The sequence below is a fragment of the Rousettus aegyptiacus genome, unplaced genomic scaffold (assembly GCF_014176215.1).
Source record: "Rousettus aegyptiacus isolate mRouAeg1 unplaced genomic scaffold, mRouAeg1.p scaffold_m13_p_7, whole genome shotgun sequence".
NCBI lineage: Eukaryota > Metazoa > Chordata > Mammalia > Chiroptera > Pteropodidae > Rousettus > Rousettus aegyptiacus.
This window is the reverse complement of record NW_023416310.1, coordinates 104,909,537-104,934,068: the sequence shown is the minus strand read 5'-3', so window position 1 is coordinate 104,934,068 and position 24,532 is coordinate 104,909,537. Positions and strand designations below refer to the sequence as shown.

General features: G+C 37.8%; 1 protein-coding gene across 1 annotated transcript in view; it reads left to right on the top strand.

The window, feature by feature from the left end:
- Positions 1-5,280: 5,280 nt before the first annotated feature.
- The window catches only part of ADAMTS19 (ADAM metallopeptidase with thrombospondin type 1 motif 19), a 212,866-nt gene continuing 193,614 nt past the window's right edge, over positions 5,281-24,532 (top strand). The window contains exons 1-2 of the mRNA XM_016158274.2: positions 5,281-5,461; positions 6,067-6,722. Coding sequence (XP_016013760.2) covers positions 5,368-5,461; positions 6,067-6,722 — 750 coding nt within the window. The 5' untranslated portion in view covers positions 5,281-5,367. The remainder of the gene's footprint in view (positions 5,462-6,066; positions 6,723-24,532) is intronic.

Genomic DNA, 24,532 nt, shown 5'->3' with positions numbered 1-24,532 from the left:
AACAAAAAGTAGGCAAGAATTTTTTTCCAGCCTCTTTTACTGTAAAATAATGGTAAAATTAAGAACAAATAACATCAGAACAAGGATGAAATCAAGGGCACTTTCAGGAAAGCATGGTCTAATAATGAAGCCAAAAGTGTAAAATTCCTTATTAAGAAATAAAGATCACATGTGGCCATTCTGAGTATCTTCCAGTCAGAGTAAAGGCCCTCTAAGCCAGGAGTTCCCAATCTTTGTGGCACCAGAGATTGGTGCTCCTATGAAAAGCTAATGCCTTACCATCTAAGGTGGAGCTGAGATGGTGATGCTAGCGCTAGGGAGCAGCTGCAAGGACAGATGAAGCTTCACTTGCTTGCCCACTGCTCACCTCCTGATGTGCAGCACGGTTCCTAGAAAGCCATGGACCGGTACTGGTCTATGGCCTGAGGATTGGGGACCTTGGCTCTAAAACGTTTAAGTGTGTGTCTCCCAGATCATTTCAATCAAACATTAGGACTTCTAAGAAGTCCAAGAGCGCTGTCTCTTAGTGGTCTTGTCAGAAAGTCAACACAGAGGATGGTTTATCTCAAAGAGATTTGAAGGTGTACCTTTTGCCTAGTTAAGTAAACTCCATAAAGATTCACAGAAGACTTACAAAGCTTGAAAAACAATTACCTATGCAGAAACACTTCTGGGCAGAAAGGGGCAGAGACTATATAAAATAATATGGAGTTGTTGGACCCATAAATTCTACTGTCAGGGAGCCAATGGAGAAAACTACTCAGTTGTGAATGTATACTGCCTTTCATGGAAACGGAAGGATGACTCAGAGAGTAGAAACAAGTTCTCAGAGAGCAGAGCCCTGAACCATGGAGAATTATTCCCAGACCTTGAGACATAATCGAGGCACTTCAAATATTCTGCCAGTTGGATTTCAGAATTGCTGTGGACCAGTAACTTCTTTGTGCCTCCTCTTTTCCTCCCTTTTGAATAGAGATGTTTATAGCAGTTGTCCCCTGCCTGTTCCACCACAATATGTTGCGTGTATGGTAGGCAAATAAATTGTTCCTTAATTTCACAAGTCCATAGAGGGAGAGCTAAAGTCAAGGAGCTCTACTTAATGAACTACACTGAGGACATTCACGTACACCTGGACATGATCTAGATCTTGATACCCTGGACTTTGAGCTGATGCTTTAATAGGATGAGCCCTCAGGAGGGGATGAGTGTATTTTGCACAAAGAAGAAATGCAAATAATTTATGGCCGGAGGGCATAAATACCCTTTGATTGTTTTAAAAATATGTCCATAAATTCTCTGTTGCTTTTCCATTTGGATGTGGGCTAGACATAGTGTTTTGCTTCTAATGAATAGAATATGGTAGTAGTGGCGATATGCTGTTTTCAAGATTAGGTTATAAAAAGACCATAGCATACAGTTTGGGTACATTTTCACTCTTGGGTCACTTGTTCTGAGGGAATACATGTAATGAGCAGCCCTATGGAGAGGTCCATCTGTCAAGTTTCCTATCAACAGCTTTCTGGCTTGGAAAACAGAAACTCTATCTCCAGTTAAGTCTTCAGAAACTATAGCCGTGGCCAAGAGTTTGAGTGCAGTCTAGTGAGATCCTGATTCAGAAATATCCAGCCTAGCTACTTCAGGATTCTTGATCCTCAGAAACCGTGTGAGGAAATAAATGTTTGTTGTTTTAAACTGCTAAGTTGGTTATGCAGCAGTAGATAAATACTATGTTCTTTATGTAACTGCCTCCTCTCCAGACCCTGCCTTGTAAATTCTAGTTCTCTTGCTCTGTTTTCTCACCTCTGCTAGTCTTCAGGGCTCTGTTTTGATTCCTCCTCCCAGTGCTGAAGCCACGATGTTGCCTCCAGGTAGTAAGCTGGGAGAATTGCCGTGATCACCTATTTGCTTCCCTTCTCTCATAGATCATAGTCCTAGGCTGCTCATTGTCCAATTTCTAAACACTACTGATTTTTACATTTTGTCTGCTTTTTTTTTTTTTTTTAATTGCTTAAGGGAAGAGTTAAATCTGGTTCCTGTTACTCTATTATGGCCAGAACTAGCTTAAGTCTTGATGTCGATTTAGACGTGAGTGCTACTGGGAGTCGATATCCTCATGGAACTCAGTGAAAGGGTTCTTTGTATTTTTCTAAGATTTTATGGTTTCTTTGAGGGGAAAGGATTTAAGATTAGCTTTAGGTAGTGAGAGGCTTAGGACCAATGAGGGAAGAGAATTGCTGAAGGCATCAAAGCCAACTTGCTATATAGAAAAGCATGGGTTATAAAATGCAACATGTGAGCACCTTGTGATCAGAACAGTTGGTTCCACTTACTCCGATGCTTTGTCACTTACCTCCACCCCACAAAAGCAGTGCTTGGTTGATGTTAGCTACTATCTGGTGACATATGTATTGACCTGTCTTAAGCAACATATTTTTCCCAGCTGCTCTTTTCTTGCTTCTAAGGTTGGTAATGCACACATATGTCACAGTCCTGCCTTTTCTCCTCATTTTGCCATACAGTTTACTCCATTCCAAAATCAGGCTAGTTCTTTCTTTCACTTACATACATAAGTGAAATTTACTCAAGCTCACTTTAATTGATGCTCTTTTTTTTTTTTTTTGTACATTTAAGTCTCTTCTAGTTAGAGCGCAAAAACTTTCCACAAGTCATTTCTTTCTTAGACTTGCTCGCTCTGTAAGCCAGATAAATCATGCTGAGGGTAGCTGATCACCAAGCAAGCATCCATTATAATTCTGAGTCAAGAAATTGAAATTGGAATACCATATAGATTTCAATTGCCATTATCTTCTAAAGCATTTTAGAGAATTTCCTGAGCACTTCTATACCTATTCGGTATAAATCTTGAATTAGGCAGGGTGATGTTAAAAATAAAACAAACAAACCATATAACAAAAGAAATCATTCCTACCTTTCAAAAATTTAGTCTAGTAGGAGAAATATGTATATAAGTCATTATAACCCGAAAGATTTATAAAAGCTTTTAAAATATGCAATAAATTATAACAGTATTTCAAATGAGAGAAAGAGAGAGAAGAGCTTGCTGGGAATTAGGTAAACCTTTTCGTAACAATCACGATTAACCTCTGCCATGAGGAATTGATAGGGATTATGTGTTACTAGGGGGTGGGGAGGTAGGCAGAGATGGGAACTTACATAGGCAACCTGTGTTTTTGTGTAGCATTTTTAATTTAATCATATAGCTCATCTAGTTTTACGGAATCACAAATGTATTCCAATAAATACATACATTTTAACATGTATTACTCCTACAGTTTTACATTTTTGTTGTTCTTGTTAAAATTATATTAGAAACATTTAAGACATATCCTAGTAGAGGTGTTTCATTGAAACTAGCATTTCATCTTAATGGCTTGCTACATTTCTTAAAAATAAACTGCCTCTGATTTCTTGCTTAGTCTATATAACTGAGTCTCATAAAAAGAAATGTGTAGCTTCTTAAGTTATTCAGTTATTTCTCAAGTGTCTGAATATCCATATCCACCACAGTAACTTATTTTAGAGCTTTTGTAAGACAAGGTTTGGAGACAGAACACTCTTGACAAACACACTTAGAGCGTCTTCATGTTTGTTTTTAAACTCTGGACAACTCAAAGAAAGTATTCTAGGACCCAGCTTATTCAAACAATGGCTTTCCTTTGAAATAAGATCATTTGCCTCCCCTAAAGGCATAGTTGTCACCTTTGACACTAGGAACAGAAGGTAAAACAACAAAGGATGTAGGGAACCAACCTCGGTGCTGGCATTTTTAAAAAACAGATTTGCATCAACTTTTATTTCCAGCTGTCTGGCCTAGTCCAGAGGGAGCAAATGGCAGGTTAGATCAATCACCCTGGAATCTGATGTGCAAGGTTCAATGTGGCCAAGAGAAGAGGTATGGAAAGGGCATAGGTACCAAGAAAAGCTGCAACAAAGGAAGCAATAATATTTAAGGCTAAAATTCCCCCACAAGACAGAAATAGCAAAAATATATTTGTTAATGTACTAAAAAAGTAAAAAAGGCAACTACTCTCACCTGGCCTGAGGTCTTTAGAACACAATATTTAACATCATCCCTTTAATCTAACCCTCTTTAGGAGTGTGTGCGGCGCGTGAGAGGGAGGGAGGAAGGAAGGAAGAGGAAAGAGGAGAGGAGAGAAGGAGGGAAGAGGAGAGACGAGAGGAGAAGAGGAGAGGGGAGGAGAGGGAGAGGGGAAATTGATAGCACTGATGAATGAGAAGCAGGAAAGATAAGGTGGGAAATGTCAGGGTGTCTACTGTCCTGGGAACCTTTGAAGCACTCTCCATGACGAATTACATTATTTCCAGGCATAGAAAATTCCTAGAGACAAAAATGGGAAGAAAAATCAAAGGTCTTTGGCCAGTGGGGCCGCAGCTTTGTGCTCCCGTCTGCACTGTTTGCTTTGTGTGATGTGCGATGGGGGAGAACTCGACCAAAGGAGGAGCCTGAGTAGGGGGGTGGAGTGGGAAGGGGCAGGCACATCTACCTGCACGCACCTCCGCTGGGGGTAGGTGAGTGGGTACTGTGCTAAGATGCAAATCTGGCTCCCACGGTAGCCAATCAGGAGTCAGGTGAGGAAATTTGGGTCCCCACCCCACCTCAATCCGGAGTGTGAGCACGTGTGCGGTGTTCTGGGACCTTTGTCCCGCAAAGTCACACTTGGCGGGCACCCCTTAGTCCCTTCTTCTTGTTGGATCTGTTTGCATCTTTTCTTCTCCACATCCCACCTCTCGAGTCGTATCTCTCCCCTCACCCTCCCCTCCCCAATTCCCTCCCCCGCCCTGTGGGCAAGAGCCTGCAGCACTTCGGTCCCGAGGCGGTGTGCAGAGACTGGCACACCAGGTTGCCGAGACTGCGGCATCAGCTCCCCTGGCAGTACCGGGGGGTGCAGGCGGCGAGCCTCAGCTCGGACATCACGGCTCTCTTGCCCGCGCGGGGCAGTACTCCCCGCGACTCCAAGCAGCGCTGCCCGCCTTGCGCCTGCCGGCTCTCGGCTGACTGTGGGTCGGTCCTGTGGGGCTCCGGAAACTCCTGCAACGTCCAGAACACAGAAAATAGAGTCATCACCTAATTCGCCAGGGAGCCGGAGCGCTGCGGGACCGCGGCGCTGCCTGCCCCTGCTCCTCCCCCCCCCCCCACCCCACCCCCGCCTGTGCTCCAGCAGCCTCTCGGAGTCATACAGCAACCCCCCCCCCCCCCCCGGCAGACAAAGGGCCTGGGCAAACTCGCCGCCCGGCCTCCTTGCGCTCCGGGAGGCGGCGGCGCCCGCGGTGGATCGCGCAGGGAGGCGCGCGCGGGGCAGGGAGCCGCGGCCGCGGGAGCGCGGGATGGGGAAGAGCCGCGAGATGCGCCTGGCTCACCTCTGCTGCTGCTGCTGCCTCCTTTACCAGCTGGGGGTCTTGTCGAATGGGATCGTTTCAGGTAAGTTCTGCCGTGACTTGCGGCTTGCTTTCCAACGTCCCCAGCGGAGACCTGGAACGCACGAGTCGGCAGGGCTGGTGCATGCAGCCCGTGCGCGGCCAGCAGGGCTCAGGGGCAGCGGTGAAACGAGCGTGCGGGTGCGGAGGAGGGGGTCGCCCTCGCGAGCCCAGAGCTGTTCTCCAGGCCTCTTTTTAACAATCCCAAAAGGATTAGTTTTCCTCTATGAGAGTAGTGATATTTGCAAAGGCGCGTTTCCAGCACCTGGAGGAAACCTAGGGAGCACACACATGGATGGCTCTGCTCTGACATGTACTTAAGAAAAATCATTTAATTGTGCTGGAGTCTTCACCTTTCAGCAACCAAGTGCTGTCACCAGACTTGACTGCCCCACTCCTCCCCTCCCCCCCGCACATATATCGTACTTTTATTTTGAAAACGCTGGGGTCTGTAATCTGATCGCAAGGCTGCAGGGGTTGCTGGAGTTTCAGGGGCTAGACGGGTGGTCTCCAACGCCTGAGCGCCGGAGCCCTGGGGCTGGACGAGTGTGAGCCTGGGCATGCTTGTGCATTTTCAGCCCCGCACTTCTCTGTCTGCCCCGCCCGCAGGGCTGCAGTTCGCCCCCGACCGCGAGGAGTGGGAAGTCGTGTTTCCTGCACTCTGGCGCCGGGAGCCGGTGGACGCGGCTGGCGGCAGCGGGGGCAGCGTCGACCAAGGCTGGGCGCGCGGCGTTGGAGGCGGCAGCGGAGGCGCCCGGGCGCTGGCAGCCGGCAGCTCCCGCGAGGTGCGCTCGGTGGCCCCGGCGCCGCCGGAGGAGCCCGCGGAGGGCCCGTCCGAGCCCCGGCCCCGGCCCCCGCCTCCGGGGGGCGAGGAGGACGAGGAGCTCGAGTCGCAGGAGCTGCCTCGGGGATCCGGTGGGGCTGCCACCTTGTCCCCGGGCGCCCCGGCCTCGTGGCAGCCGCCGCCGCCCCCACAGCCACCTCCGTCTCCGCCCCCCGCCCAGCAAGCGGAGACGGAAGGCGATGAGGTGCTGCTGCGGATCCCGGCCTTCTCCCGGGACCTCTACCTGCTGCTCCGGAGAGACGGCCGCTTCCTGGCCCCGCGCTTCGCAGTGGAGCAGCGACCGAGTCCCGGTCCGGGCCCCACGGGGGCAGCAGCCTCCCCGCTCCCTCCCGCACCGCCCGACGCTGCCTGCTTCTACACCGGGGCGGTGCTGCGGCACCCCGGCTCTCTGGCCTCTTTCAGCACCTGTGGAGGTGGCCTGGTAAGCGCCCTCCCCCACTCACCACTTCCCTTGCCACCCCTCCCTCTCCCCGGCTAGACCAGGCTGATTTGCATGCGCCTCATCCGCTGCCGAAGTGCTCGCCCTGAACTTCACCCTGGTCCGCGCCACCCGGGAGCCTATAGCTCTTACCTCCCAGGGAACACATCCAGGGCAGTCGGAGGACCTGAAGGCTCACTGGGTGGATTAGCAGCCTTCTCCTTCCAGGTGGTTGGTTATGTTTCTTCCAAATACTATAGGAAACTGTCTCCTTGTGACTCTTTCGCCTGGTTTTACTTCTTTCTGTTTTCCAAAGTAAGCCCACCACGTGGTGTCTTTCAGGAGCTTGGAAGACAACCAATCTGCTCCCTGCTGAATCTCCTCTGTGTGTGCCCCCCACCTCCAGTTCCTCATCTATTATCTTATAGTTTTTTTTTTTATGTCCTATTTAAAAGTTGTCAGAACAGTTCTCTAAATCGCACTCTGACAACTGCCTAGAATTTAAACACATCTACAACCATGCTGGTGAAAGGCAGGAGTTGAGCGGTACCAATTTAATGACCGGATGACATTAGAATCCAATCAGTATTCAAAGGGTTATGGTTCCATGATTTAACATTTTCTTTTCTAAGGTTTACATTTTATTTGGCAACAGTTCCTTTTCTCCTCTCCCTTCCGTGGAGGAAAGTAGCAAGCGTAAGAGCCTTGCTGAGAGGCCTGTTGGAAGTGGAGAGAAAAAGCCATTTGCTCTGTCTGAACAATAGAGATCATCATCGGGTTCCCCCAACCCCCATTCTGTCTTGACTCAGGGTTTGGTATAATTGTTACCTCCTGTACGTTGGCTTTCTTTGTGGTAAAGTATACATAGCATAAAAGTTACCATTTTAACCATATTTAGATGTCCACATCGGTGGCATGAAGTACATTTCCATTGTTGTGCAGTTGTCATCGCTATGGCCTTTATGACTGTTTTAAGGCACACCCCACACAATACTGAAAACACTCATGTTATTTGTGGCTTCATTTTGTTGTTGCTAGTGAGCCATTGATGGAATCCACAAGGACTCATCTGAAAGCAACCTGCCTATTTGGAGAAAAACCTAATAGTAATTATTTAGTCTTTTTCAAAGTACCTTGTCTTTCTGGATCTCATTTTTCCTATTCAGAGCAGAAAACATCAGCACATTCGAAGCTACCTAAGGCCACAAAATGTAAAAAGATGGTTAAAAAGACAAACAAAATGAGACTGGAAATTTTTACCTCTGCCCTCCTAAGGTCTGATAGTCAAATGATGTAAATTGCTGGACAGGGCTACATTTTACCAGATGCTCATAATGATGAATATTCAAACAGGGACATTTTTAGCCACAAGTGAAAAGAACTGGCATGGCAAAATCACATGAAAAACTTTTAAAAATGTTTTTATGGAACTGATGCCTGAATACTTAACTGGGGGAAACATTTTGTGGGGGATTTCATTGTCCACTAGTTTTCGTCCAGGGATTAAATAAGTACGTATCGAAAGTTCTCGATTGGTGGAAGGAATAGGGGATAAAGCATTTCACTGTGTTGAAATGTGGGCTTTTGGTCAGATTTTCCAAATGAGCTATACCTTCTCTCCATACTTAAGGGAGCAAAGTTAGAATTATGAGTAGGTTGTTCATAGACTAAATAGGAGCTTGACATACCTCCCTGTTTATCATGTTGGACTTCTGCTCATTTTTCCTATTAGCCACATATGTGTATGTTCTGAACTGGGAGGTCTTTGTTATTGAGGAAAACTGACGTTGCCAGCAATACAGTGCAGCAGTCAGACTCTGAGTAAAAAGTTAGTAGGCAAAAAGCCAAGAAGGGTGGGTTTGCTACTCCAGACTCCACTGTGCCAGCCCTTTTCCTTTATGGGGGTGGGTTAGGAAAGAAGGAGCATAATTTGTTATCTGATCTAACATCGGCTTGTTTCCTGGTGATTGACAAGTCCCTTATCTCCCTGAGCTTCAGTTTTCATAAGTAAAAGAAGAGAATGATGATTTAATTAATTATTAGATGGTAGAATTAAAATTCCGTTGGATGTTAAATGTATTCTTGGTCCCGTGTTAGGGGCTTGCAGATCAGGGGAAGGACATCATATACAAGTAGATATGACATAGGTTGTCATGAAACAGTGACACATCGGTATGATGAATCAAATGTTACGCCCACAGTCAAGTCCTGCGTGGGGAATTGAAGGAGGCTTCCCAAAGCAGATAGAGTTTAATTGGATGTATAAGTGTGGGGAGACTTTCTCTTGGCCGAAAAGAGTTGAAGAGTGCTTTAGAGGGAGCGAAGAGACTGAGTGGAGACGTGGAAGTTCAGAATGTATCAAGGGAATGAAAAAAAGTCTCCCATGACTTGGCCAGTAGGGGCAATAGGAAAATGACCCCCAAATACTTAGTGAGATCAAACCCCAAAAGCCTTGTATGCTGGAGTATGGGCTTTTTTTTTTTTTTCTGGCTAAGTGTTGATTATCACAGGACGACATTTTTGCTCTTCTATATTTCTAGAATTCTTTGATTCTGTAATTCTAATGTGAGGAATCATGATGTCTTTATATGAGGGTGAATTATTTATAAATGCAACTGCCTTTAGTTTGCAACAGTTTTTTCTTCTCAGTTAGTAAAAGCTTTTTGATTGTCAATTGCACAGAAAAGAGTGGATCTCTATGTATACCTTTGCTTACCCTCTCTCAGTAGCCATGCCTACTGGTATCTGAATCCCTCAACACCTTTTGGATTATTATATATTTGAAAGGATCCAAAAGTCTCTTTCAAAGGAAGTAGATCATCAGCTATTCAGGTTTGCAAAGTGTTGAACACTTATGAGATTAGCCACTTAATTCTTCAGATTTCAGTCGAACTTGTGCTGTGAAGAGAAACATGCTAGAATGGGGATTTGGGGTACAGGATCAAGTGCTGCCTTCTCAAAATATTTAATCTTTCTGGATCTCACCCTATTTACAAAATGTACAAATTGTATTATATATCTAGCGATTCATGGATGAAGTGTTCTATTTCTGTTTCCCCCCATTAGTCTCTGATATTGAATAGTAATCTTAGTTGAGCCATATATTTGACCTAATAGGCACACACATATCATAATACTAAGCACGTAAACATTTATTGAACAATTCGTGTGAGTTTCTATAGATGCACAAATAAGATGAAAAAGCCTTGATAGATTTCAAGGAGTTCCCAGCCTGGCCTACCAATCACAAATGTAAACTTGTAAATATTATTAAAGATATGTACAAAGGTAGATGTGCCCTAAGTGCTATGATGGTACTATCTTGTTCATCTCTTTTAATTTCCACTATTTTGTAGGATGTCCAGATTTTAGTAAGCAAGTACTCAATAAAAATCACTGAATAAAATACAAAGCATGCGGCATTTTATTATGTTTTAAATAATCTCTAAATAATTGAAATATGAAAAGCCACAAATTAAATTCCACTAGAGTGCAATTATGGTTGCTCAAAAGTAACACAATACTCACACACACACACACGCACACACACACACACCCCTAAGCACTGAGCCAAGGTAAACTACATCAGCACATGCCTTGCCTTTGGTTTTCTTTAGATGGACTGTTGTAATGGCTATCAGTAATATTTAGATTGTTTTCTCAGAGTGATAAAGAATGACTCCTACAACTTTACTTAAATTTAGAGTTTTATACAGTAGTCATTTTATTAGCTCTTGATACAGAATCTGCAGGTTGGTGTAAAGTCAAAGTTTGTTTTTTTTTTTTTTTCAGTTTGCTCCTTTACTTGAATTAAAGTATTGGATGCCCTGACAAGTGTTGAACACTTAAATATTTAGGGGTACCTATTTTGGACAAGATACTTTATCAAATATGAGTAGGAAAGCAGGAGAGGAGGATGTCAGTGTAGGGGGAGGGGGAAGGGTAGTTCATATCTAGAAGAATTGGGGTAGAAATGGAATCAACATCTCAATGGAAGAAGTAAGATTGTAGACTAACCTCGTATCTCTACCTTCTTCGTTCATGCCAAGTCTTAGGAATGACAGAAAAGATATTTTAAATAAATCCAAAGCAGTATTGTAAGAGAATGCTATCAGTGCATCAGACATTTTGAATATCTCCTGAAAGCTTGAAAACAGTTCAGACTGGGTTAATGGAAAACATATAGACTTTAGAAACATCTGTGTATGGTGGGAGCGATGCCAGAGGAGCTGCCTTGCTGCACTTGAAAAGGAAAGAGGAGGCCCTAGAGCAACAGCATCACTGACTTTTACTGTTGTCCAGTTATGAGAACCAGCAGAGGCCAAATGCGTGTCCCTGAGGCAGGAGTTGAGGGAATGGAGACAGAGCTTTCCTGGGCATTTTGGTGATATCAGAGGACAGAGAGCCTTCCACTCTCAAAAGATATATTGTTATCTCCCTGCATCGAGTAGGAGGTCCTATTGTCTCTCCAAATAACTGAAGAAGAGCAGGATAACTGAACTAGTCAACAGATAGGTAAACAGGAAAACCAAAAAGTGATGAGCTGATGACCAAGGATATCTTTTAAGAAAATGAACCATATAAAGGAGACTCATCAAACTGATTAATTAATACACAAAGCAAAAAAGTTAATAGAATAAATAGAATACTTCAGCAGAAAATTAGGGTGGATGTATATGCATGGAAAGAATAAATTAAAAAATATAGGAAGAGCTTCTGTTCAGAAAAGGTGATTAGATAAAATGGAACAAAAATTTTTGATCTCTAGAATTAAAAACAACATAGATCAGTAAATTTGTGGCCTTGATCAAACTTAAAAATTATCCCAGAACGTAATATAAAAGACAAGTAGATGCAAAATGTGAAAGAAAAGTTGTCAGCCACAAATCATAGATCTAGATGGTTCAAATTTCTCTAGTAGGAGTTAATTTTAAAAATAAGTTTTGGGATGGAATTTTAAAATGCATGCAATGTACCCTAAACATTTGATTCTAATTTAAATCACCAAACTATATATTCATCAGCTAACCCTTAGATGTAAGGCCAGATTTTACTTACTCCTTTGAGTGTAGGTCAGATAACTGGTGTTTCAGGTGAGTGTTACTCAACATTGCACCAAAACCAATTTCCAATATAGGCTTCTATACTTGGAATAAAAATTAAAGACAAGTGTAAGGCAATTTACGTGTAGAATCCTGGACTCTGAAAATTTTCAAATATTTTTATACATTTTTTATTAAATTTATTAGGCTAACATAGGTTAACATTACATAAATTTCAGGTGTACAACTTTCTAGTACGACATCTGCATACTGTGTGCTCACCACCCAAAGCTTAGTTTTCTTCTGTCACCATATATTTCATCCCCTTTAATCTTTTTCCTCTGCTGCTACACCCCGTTCCTTCTTTTAACCACCATTCTCTTGTCTGAACCTATGAGTTTGTTTTTTGTTTTGTTTGTTCATTTGTTCCTTTTTGTTGTATATTGAACATATGAATGATATCACACTGTTCTTGTTCTTTTCCATCACCTAGGATAATATTCTAAAGATCCATCTATGTTGTCACAAATAGCAATATTTCATCTTTTTTATGACTGAGTAGTATTCCACTGTATTTATGTACCACATCTTCTGTTGAAGGACACTTAGGTTGTTTTCAATTCTTGGCTATTGTGAATGATGTTGTAATGAATGTAAAGATACATAGATCTTTATGATCAAGAGTTTAAAACAGTTTTTGAATTTTTTATAGCTGTTTCATCCCAAAGAAAATTAGAGAATTTTTTTTTTTTCGTGACTTAACTTTCTCAAGTTTTTCCAAAATCTTCATGGGACAAAGACATCTTTTGCATTCATAGTTCACTGGCTATAGTATTTAGTTTTTTAAAAATTATGTTATTACAAAATGTTATGCTTACTTGTGCTTAAACAAATACAGTTGACTGTTGTTAAACATGCAGGCCTACTGGTAGAAATAATTGTTTACATTAAGACAAGGGAGGAATCTATTAGCTGAGAGAATTCAGCATGCAGCCATCGTATTTTTTGGATTGTGTGTAGAGTGTTGTTTAATTCAGTGATATGAATTGCATTGGCTGTTATAATCAATATTAGGCAGAGATTAAGAGAGCTTTCTTTGTATCAAAATCAAATTTGCCATAGATAAAGGAAGACACCTACCTTCAAACTTAAGGACCAACCACTAAAATTAGAGTCGCATAGGTAAAGAGAGACCCAAACCCAGCCATGCTGTGGCAGAATATTAGAAAATCAAAGACAAAGAGAAAATTCTACAAATTTAATAAAGGGGAGATTATCTACAATGGAATGAGTGTCAGACTGACATTAGAGATTAAATCAGTAATAATAGATGCTAGAGGGTCATGTTTTGATAGCTTTAGCGTTCTGAGGAAACGTGTTTTTGAATCCTGAATTCAGCCAAAGTACCATTTAAACCTAAAGGCAAATTAAAATCGTTTCCAAATTATAAGAACTCAAACTTTACCACACAGAACCTCTGAAAAGGTATGCAGTGAAAAGTCTACCTCTACCACCCCCTCCCTGGTTATTACTCGGTGTTCTTTCCTAGGGGGAGTAAGGGTTATTAGTTTCTAGAAGCAATTGATTCATAAACAAATAAATGTGTAAATATAAATTTATGGCTTTTTAAACCCTCATTATTTACATACTCGTGAGATTATCACATATGAATGCATTAAGAGGTTCCCCTTTCTTTTTTTGTAATCCATTTTATCGGCAAATATGTGCCATAATCTACATAATCAGTTTGGTGTTAATGTATGTTTGATTCCAGTATTTTCCTCTTACGAACAGTGCTAAATAAATAGGACTCTGTAGATATGCCATTTTGCCTACATGATGAATATCTATGACAAAGGGCATTTGTACAGGTAATTTGGGGAGATATTAACTGATCGTACCCCATAAGGTGGTGTCACTTGACACTTAGGCCAGAATGTAAAAATGTGTTTTGTGTGCTGTTACCAATATGGGTGTTATTAAAAATGTTGATTTTCATGAAATCTAATAAGCAAAAAATGTTCTCTCAATGGAGTTTTAATTTACTTTTTTTTTGGTACTATGCTGAAGTTGAGATCTTTTCATATTTTTGCTCCATTTCCTTTTCTGTAAACTTTCCATTCATATCTTCTACTCATTTTTTAAATTAGGTTTTGGTCTTTTTCATTTCCAATTCTAGAGCTCTTTTTATATTAGTATTTTAAAATGGTAAATATTAATAACAATAATACATGCTGAGAGTAGAAAGTTTAGGAATTATATAAAATACGTCATCTGTAATCTTACCTAATTCATAGATAACCACTGTTAACTTTTTAGTGGATATGCTTAAAAGGAAATATAAGTATCAAATAGTCACATTAAAAGAATTTACTGGCAAGCCAGGAAAAGCAAATTTTCTCAAACATTATTTTTGGTTCATAATATTGGCACAAATTATGCATATTGATAATATCCAGTGGGCATGCCTGGGGAGCACTTAATTTTATACATTATAGGAAAATAAATTGGTAGAGGCTCTTGCGTGGTATATATTTAAATTTTTAAATGTGTCTATCCTTCATTTTAGCAAGACTTTTATAGGTATCAACATTACAGGAATATTCATATAAGTGCAAAAGATTTATGTGTGAGCCTATTTGTTGCAGCTGTTTGTAAGAACAGAACAGTAAATATTCATCAATAGTGGGCTAGTTACATCTATATATTGTGTTGAATGCTCAGAGAAAAAAAGATTAAAAGAATAGTTTCTTGCTTCAAAGTATTTACAGTGTCAAGGAATCGTTTCTTTGCTTCAACTTCTTGTTCTCCCTGTGTTCATCACAGTCCTTTGATTTAGTAAGTGTTGAATGTCTCCTCTTTAACTTTAAGTGCACGTATCTCGAAAGCATCCTATGGTTTTCCAGTTTAAAACTTAGAATGACACAGATGATCATGGTCCTGGTGACAGTGATACCTGGGAGGAGTTTCTGTATTTGGAGTGAGGTGATATGCAGATACCATACTCTTATATAAGAAAGCAACACAGGGAATTCTAAATTCTAATAAAAAGAATCAGCATTCTGATAGAATAAGCAGCATTATACATAACTACTCATGTATTTGTCTTAGTGACCTGAGAGAGTTCAGGCATGGACCAATTTTGTGAGAAAAACTTTTGTTTATTTCATAATATTTATTAATATTAATATTATATTTATTTGAAGTTTATTTGCTAATTATAAGTCTAGTGTACTTTTTAAATTCAGGCAATTCTTTATAGGAGTCTTAAATTTTTTTATGCAACACTAAAACAGAACATTTTTACTTAGCTCACACAGAATCGAATGTTTAACTGCAATTACATTTTTACCCCAGATGGTTTTATGCCTTTGTATTTGCAAAATAAAGGATAGTCAGAGGAGTTCCAGGTTCTTGATAGGTGGGAAGTGTATTAAATTAGGCACATAATCTTGACATAGTCTGTGGCAGTGGAAGAATCAGTGGTCCTTCTTGGATTTGGGTTGAGGGTGTTTCCTGAAAGGAGGTCTTAAGATTCCCTTAGCCAAGTGAGGGCCATAATTTGATGCAGAGTGCATTTAGGGTGCAGCCATGGTGAGCACATCATCTTGTCTCCATCTCATCTTTGTTCTAATGCCAAGCCCTTGACTGAGAGAAGTGAGAAAATGGGAACTCAGCCATTTCCATGCTCCCAGATATTTGAACAGAAATATTGCATGGTGGTGTTGGGAAATCCCTTGGGGATGAGATAGCTGAGGATTTGTCTTTTCTAGCAAGAGAGACTTGATTTCATTTCATAATTAATGTGCGTATATCTGCAATAAATTATTAGCTATTTAGGCTAATAATGATGATCAGGGGGATGGAGTTGGTGAGCCCCGGCCAATTTTAGTATTATTAAACAGCTTCTGCTTGCCTGTTGGTTCCCATTTAAAAAAAAAAAAAATCTAATCATATACTTTTTTTCTTTACAAGCACATAAAGATGTTTTGCCACAGATTTTTTTTCGTCCCTCTTACCTGACCTATACGACTATTTTCTACAGAGAGCCCATACCATCAGCTATTTGCACATGTTTCTGGATGACCCCTGTTCCTTCAAGGTCTGGTGTGCAGATACCTTATCAAACTCATGGCGGTGGGGGTGAGGTGTAGGAAGTGGGGGATTCCCCTTGTAAAACCAGAGTCTCAGATTGAGCCTCAAATTTAAGAAATGTATTTAAAAAGAATCCAGGGTAACTCCTGTGTAAGCTAAAATTTGAGAGCAGTCGCTTCTCTAGCTCTGAAAACAGCAGATGTCGTGATCTGTATCGACTAGGTTTGCACTCGCCGAATCTTATACCGTAGGCGTCTCGAACGAATTTTAATACTCTTTTATTTATTTTTTTATCCTTCTGTCTTTACCTTTAACATCCACCCAAGAACCCACTTAGATTCCATTAAGCTAGAAAGGATTTTATGGATTTCAAATGATTATTCAATAGGCTATACATATGAACTCGCTGGGAGATAATATAATGGGATCTTAATGCCACTGAATGTTTTTCCAATCTTCAGGTGAAAAAATATTCAAAGGTTAAAACTTGCTTCCTATTCTAGAATTTGGAAGTATATAGAGCAAATTATTTTAAACTGTTATCAACAGTTTTATTGGTAATGTAGCAGGAGACTTACTCCAGATGTTTCATAATAGTTACAGTAATAAAATAAAATTTATCAGAAATGAAGAAAGTTCAAATGTGGATAAATGAAGACCGAGGCCCATTGGAGAGGAATACTAGAACATCGGTGAGAAAAATATACTCTCTGTGAGAGATTATCTACACTGACTGGCAGTGCATCATGTTCAGGTTAAGAGGATTTTGGAGATGCATAAGAATTAAACAGTAAGCTATCCCAAGGCAGAAATAAAGCAACAAGTTTTATCTACTCACTCACATTCTAAGAATTTGAATGTCGAGAGTTCCATAAAAATAATTAGAGTTAAAAGTCAAAAATAAAACAAGAGGAGTGGCCAAGCAAATAATTACATTAGTTAATATGATTAGTTTGAATGGTCTGCCTGCCTCCATGATAATTTAAATGTATGTAATAGCAACTAAAATGTGATAGATGTATCTTCATTGTGAAAGTATTATATTGCCAGTAAATATTTTAGTGTATGCAGTTCACAGTTAGAGGAACTTAAGTGTAATTAGCATAGGGTCTTTGTGTTGTCTGGTTCTGGTTGTGTGCTTGCAAATAACGTAACTTGTAACTTCAGAATTTTATTACAACAAAATAGAAAGTTTGAGTAATTTATTATGAAAGTAACAATTATGTATAAATATAATTAACCAAGCATTATGTCTGAATAATTTATTGTGGAAATACTTGTTGTTTTATAAATTTAATTGTTTAGTGCCCCATTTTCTTTTTTAACATGGATATTTCCTATATCTCTGTAACTCTCTAATTAGAGGTGGTTGTAATTAGTAATGTTTTAAAATGTATTGAATTGGTATTTGAAGATGAAAAGTAGAAACTTCCTGGTCGAACCTAATTATTTCTCATTAGTAAGATAGATTCATGGATATGTCCAGCTGATTTTTCAATGTAACAAATTGAAAAAGATATTGTGAATGCTTTTCTTTCTAATATCTTTCTTCTGGCTTGATTCATATACCATAAAATTCACGCAAAGGTACAATTCAGTGATTCGAGTACGTTTACGGAATTGTGCAACCATCATCACAATCCAGTTTTAAAATATCTCCATCACCCCAAAGGGATCCCTCATACTCATTTGCATTCACTCTATTCCTACCCCCAGTCTCGACTAACCATTAATCTTTCTGTTTATATAGATTTGCCTTTGCATTTTGTATAAATGAAGTTATATAAAATTCGGTCTATGTATGGCCTCTTAAACTTAGCGTAGTGTTTTTGAGGTTCATCCATGTGGTAACATGTATCAGCACTCATTCCTTTTTACAGCTGAATAATATTTCGTTGTATGAATATATCATGTTTTGTTTACTCGTTCATTTAGTTGATGGGCATTTGGATTGTGCGCAAGTCTTTGTGTAGATATATATTTTCATTTTTCTTGGGTAGATACCTAGGAGTAGAGTTACTTGGTCATTATGGTAAAATTGGTAAAATTATGTTTAATATTTAAGAAATTGCCAGATTCTTTTCCAAAGTACTACACCATTTTAAATGTGTTAAGATTCCAGTTTCCCCACATCCTCAACGACACTTGTTACTGTGTCTCTTTGATAACTATAATTCACATTTCTCTAGTGACTAACGTGGAGCATCTTTTCATTTGCCATTTCATAGCCACTCATATATCATCTTTGGTGGAACATCTATTCAAATCTTTTGCTTATTTTCAATTGGGCTTTTTGTCTTTCTACTATTTAGTTTTAGAGTTCTTATATACTCTGGATGTAAATTCTTTGTCACACATATGATTTGCTAATGTTTTCTTTCAGTCTATGGATGTCTGTTCATTTTCATAATGGTGTCTTTTAAAGCCAAGTTTTAAAAATCCAATTTATTATTATTATTTCTTTTATAGAATGTACTTTTGGTATTGTACCTAAGAACTTTGTGTCTAACTCGAAATCACAGAGACTTTCTCCTATGTTTTCTTCCATAATTTCTGTTTTTACATTTAGGCCTATGATTCATTTTGTTAGCTTTTGCATATGGTATGAGGTAAGGATCTAAATATATATCTCCAATTTTCTGTCAGTACTATTTGTGGAAAAGACCATCCTTTACTCATGAAATGCCATGGAACCTTGTCAAAAGTTAATTCGAAAGTTAATTTACCATAAATGTAAGCTTACATTTGAATTATTAATAGTGTTCTTTTGATCGGTATGTTCATCTTTATGTCAATACCATGCTGTCTTGATTTATGTCATTTTATGCTTTTTTTTTATTCTAATGAATCTTAGCTTATAGTTAAATATATTTCTTTTTCTTTAGCCCAATTTCATTTAGATCCCACTGAGTTTTTTATTTATTTATTTTTATTTTTCAATTAGAGTTGACATTCAATTTTTAAAATATTAATTTCAGATATATGGCATAGTGGTTAGATATTTGTATAATTTACAAAGTGATTCCCCCAATTAGTCTAGTATCCACCTAGCACTATATACATAGTTATTAAAATATTATTGACTATATTCCTTATGTTATACTTCATATCCCCATGACTATTTCATAACTTGCCAATCTGTACTTGTTAATATCTTTTTTAAATGCCGAAAGTGTAAATCTTTCAATTTTGATTTCCTTTTTCAAAACTGTTTTAGCTTTTTTGGATACTTTGCATTTCTATATAACTTTGGGATCAGATGGTCAATATCTTCAAAGAGTCTGCTGGGACTTTGATAAAGATTGTGTTTAAAGATCAGTTCTGGGAGAGTTTTCATCTTAAACAATACACAAGCCTTTTTTTTCCCTCTCTCTCTTTTTTTTTTTTTTTTTTTTTCTAACTGGACATGATTATTTCTAGAGAAACCATTAGAGGATGTTCATGGACACCCCATTGACTAATAATGAATAAAATTAGCTACTGACAGCTCATATTACAATGTTTAAAATGGATAAAGATTTAAAATTTTTAAAGAATTTATGAAAACAAATAATCAAAGCCATTCTTTTGGAGGTATACAAAATAGGAAGTTATAGAAATAGCATCTTTACAGGATTGGGACATGAATCCAGGTATCAGACTTAATTATTGTTTCATATAAACCACTTCTGTGAAAAAGATCAAAGTTGTTAGGATCAGGGTTCAAATCAAGTAAACAAATAAATGCAAATAAACCAACAAAATCCAAATCAACATTTTAGGAAGCAGATTTTAGTTGTAAACATTCAAAGTTATTCTGTAAATATAAACCTCTATCCACATTATTTTGGGTGTTTATTCAAATAGTACCAAGAATTCCAGTACAGTGCCTCTATTGAAAGCTAAAACAATACACTCTCTCTGATAATAGGAATCATGATTAAGGAAATGTTAGGGAAATAAAGGCCCTTAGATAGTTAATCTGTTAGGCATTTATTTAATAATGATATAAAGAAGCCAAGTAAAGGATAGAAATATTGTATTTAGTTAATTCCAATCAATAATTTTTCAAATTTTAGCAGCTCTCACATAGGGGTATTTCATAATGTAGACGGCATCTTAGACTTGATGACATTTGATATGAAAGCAAATATGGACTTGGTGTCATTTTAGGAAATGAACGTTTATGAAGGTCTAGTTACAACCGTTCTGGAAAAACTTGGCTCAGTAAGTAACAGGGAATGATACCAGAATGAGTCTATTTAAATCTCTGATTTTGAATAATAATATATGGGGATAAATACAGAAAAGCTTTGTAGTTTTTTGTTAATGTACTTAAAAATTTTCTGGATTTCAGGATTAAACCAAATTTTCATCCCTGTAAATCTTATATTAAATCTAAGCTTTAAGGGATAAAATGATGGTCCAAGAATTCTATCAGGAGAGATGCTTTGGATTGGTCAGAGGAAAATAGACATGACATATATACAACTATCACTTGAAAGTTAGGTCCACATCTCAACTGGTAAAATGGTAAATTAAAGAAATATATTTGATTACTATTTAATTCTCATGATTGTTTATCATCGATTTGCAGTTTCTATAGTTCATTCTCTTTGTCAGGCCCTGAGAGTTGGCATGATCTGTATGAATCGACATGACCTTCCTATGAAGGAGGTAGAGTGATGAAGGTAGAAAGATAAAAGAGAAGTAAACTCACTGATGCATATTTATAGTATGTTTTAAGCTTAAGAATGTGGAAACCTCCTATTTCTCTTTGAAATGTTTTTGGAATAACATATTAAAGCATCCTTGGGGACAGCCCAACACTGCACATTAATATGGTTTAAAAGGTCTCCGAAGCATTTGCCTATAGTTAGCTCAGTTGTAGTATTTTAGAAAGTGTTCTAATAACTTGGCTGCTCTTGCCTTTGGCGGTGGAGTCTCGACAAGTGTACAGTGTCCAATTTTGGGGTTCTTGGTCACATGGTCTTACGTGTTCTGAACCTATTAATAACTCACCATAGGCTTGTAAGAGAATACATCAGACTCTATATTAGAACTGCATAATCAACTGTATACTTAATCCTTCTCTCATTTCTTTCCATTACCTATTCTAGAAGACACATTCAGTTCTGTGTTCAGTGCTTCTATCTCCTCCTATTCCAGTAATTCTAAAATGGATTTCAATTAATTAGTCTTGGAGAGTTAAAGAATAATATAATATAAGTGAAAGAGAAAACAGTGGAAGGGCTACCATAATAATATAAATGGTTATAACTATGATAATAACATAGGTTTTTAAAGTACTTCACAATTTATAACCTGTATTTATCAAAATCTTTTGGTTGTAATATAGCTACACATTTTCAGAAAATAAGTGACCAGCTCAAACAAATGCTTATGTGTAAATCTAGTTTTTATAAACTAAATTATAGTTTAAGGGCCATAGATGATGTAGTTATGTAAGGGAAAGTTATTGGAATTTTTTCTAAATAAATAATAACACCTCAGTTAATTTAGTATCACTTTCTTAGCACAAAATGGTTGGGAAATGCCATGTAAAAACTTAGGATACTCTTTACATATTTTGAAAGTGTTCATAAACTTTACATTTAAAAAATAAGAATAGGTTTCTATGTCATGGTAATGGTAGGTAGTAAATGACAAGAAACATACCTGCAAGAAATAGAAAAAGTGCTAGAATCTTCCACTAATCATAGCTATAAGGGCAGGAAACTAGTGACACCTCCACCTTTTTCTGTGTTAAATCAGTAGAAAAAATTTAGCGGATAGAAATGCTGCTGTTTTGTTTTCATCAATTTTAAATAAAGAATCGAGGCCCAGAACATAATAGCTACTATTTATTGAACACTGCTATATGCCATACTCATACTACCATAAGTATGGCTAATTTTTATAGAAGCCCACTAAGATATATGCTCTCACTCAGTTTTATAAGGACGTGGAAACTCATGGCGACTGAATAGATCACTCACATCAGGCGGCTGGTAACGCCTGGAGATGAAATGCAAAGCTCTGTGTGTGTATGTGTGTGTGTGTGTGTGTCTATGTGATGAAAATATTTTTTAATTCAGTTTTATTTATTAGCAGTACATAACACATTCACATCATTTTAATTTTTTGATCCAAGGTATAGAGTAGAAATTGAAATGGAATAGATTTAGGAGTAGAATTGAACATAGTAGAAATTACTGATTTTTTTAAAAATTAATTTTTTCACTATAGTTGACATACAATATTATATTAATTTTAGGTGTGGAGCATAGTGGTTAGACATTTATATACCTTACAAAGTGATTACTTTGTACCCATCTGTTACAACCATCATAGGCCTAACTACACAGTACAGTCAGCAATAGTGTAAGTTCTGTTTTTCCAAATGTTCTTGAGCTGCAGTTGGCTGAATTTATTTTGATTCAGAACCTATGGGTAGGGAGGGCCAACCATAATTTGCCTAAGGTTGCCAAGGAAGCAAGTTGGAAATCAAATCAGCTCTGTTTGATTTCAAAGCCAATATTCTTCATAGAAGTGGTTTGAAGACTGGGTTCTGCAGAACTATACAGTCCCGAATTGGTGTGTTTCAAGTTTTGAGGTAAAATGAAGTGAAGGGAAGTGTTTGGAGTAGAAGGTGAACTCCGGCTGTGTACTCTCCCACGTACATATCAACACACTCCTGGTATTCTCAGACTGTTATTTTTTCTTCTAATCTTTACTCACATCTCAGTAATTGGTAGAATGAATAAAAAGAAAAAATATATGGAAAGAATAGAAAATACCATCAATCGATTTGACTGAATTGACACGGAATATTTTGTATCTAATGCACATGGAAGTCATCAAGATAGATCATACACTGGGCTGTTAAATTAGTTTAAATTATATATTTAATTGTGGGAAAATACACAGCTGGCAAGAAGATGAAGTATTATAATACCATGAAGACCCATTTGATAATATTTAATAAATATGAAGACTTGGATCTCCACAAGCCAAAATTTTACTGCTATATACTATATTTAAAATAACTGAAAACACACTCCTGTATTCTCTAACAGTGGATTTAATGGAAATCAATAACAAAAAGATCTGAGTTTAGCATAAATTTACAAATGAATAATATACTACTAAATGATACATGGGTCAAAGAAGAAAACACAACAGAATTTTGAATGAATGAAAACGAGAACAAAATATATCAAAAAATGTGGAATGCAGTTAAAGCAATACTTATGGGAACATTTCTTAACATAGCATTAAATACTCATGTTAGGAAAGAAGATAGGTCAACTCTAAAGTAGGATAAGAAGACAAAGTAATCAAAAATATAGAGAACAAAAGAATATGTATAAGGGCAGAGATCAATAAAGTTTAAAAAAGCAGAAAAAGAGTGGAGAAAAATAAAATTTCTGGAAATAATAACAAAATTGATATATCTCTGCCTAGATTGACCAAAGAGGGAAAACACAAATTATAAATATTAGGAATGAAAGGGAGACATCATTACAATTTCTTTATAATTAAAATGTTAAGGAAATATGAACCACTTTATGTCAAAAAGTTTATACAACATTAGATGAAAGGGACCAATTCCTTGAAAGATACAGATGTTAATAAACTGACTTAAGAAAATAATGTAGAATATTTGTGCAGCCTTAAATGTACTATAATTGAATTTATAGTTAAAATTTCTGCCATGAAGAAAATTCCAGTCCCAGATGACTTCATTGGTGTGTTTTGTCAAACATCTAAGGATGAGGTACTTCAAATACTTATGAAACAATCATGGTCCTGATGATTGTTGCAAGGTGGAAAAAAAAGCTACAGTCTAATCCCACATAAAAACACTAAAATCTTTAAAAATATTAGCAAATCAAATTGGATAAATATGAAAGAGTAAAATTATGTGATAATAGCAATAAATGCAGAGAAATTATTTGACGAGATTCAACATTCTTTTTCTGATAACTCTGTCACCTACGAAAAAAATGTATGTACTGCCACCTGTTAGTGGAGTTCTACTATAAAACCATGGTTAATGTAATTTTTAATTGTGGAAGACTGCATTTCCCATCTATTATCAGGAATAAGACAAGAATATCTATTCTGACCACTTTTAGTCAACATTGCACTGGGAATCTTAGTACAATAAGCGAAAATAAATAAATAATTAAAAATAAAGAACTAGAGGCATGTAGATAGAACAGGAAGAAGTAACTTTGCCTTTATTTGCAGACAACAGGATCATATATAGAGAAAATCCTAAGGAGTCTATTAAAATAACTGCTAAAATTAATGAATGAGTTTAGCACGGTCACAAGATATAATACCAATTCACAAAAAACTCCAATGTTCACTGTTACTAATCAGAGTATAAAGTTTGAGGTAATTAAAACACAAAATAACTTCTTTCTTAGATAACTATATAGCCTAGTCATTTCTTTTAATCCTAAAGAGTTTCAAGATTGTTTTCTTTAAAGAGATAATTGGGTACTGTCCAGATGCAGAGAAGAAAATGAATCTGCTTAAATAGCAAGATGGCATTTTTTCAACATAAAATGCTAATTTATTGTTAGAATAACAGTGCATTTCGATGATAAAATTAAAACTTACTACTAGATTAATAAAGTTGTTTAAAAACTATAGTAATTAAATCAAAATATTTCTATTAGTTTC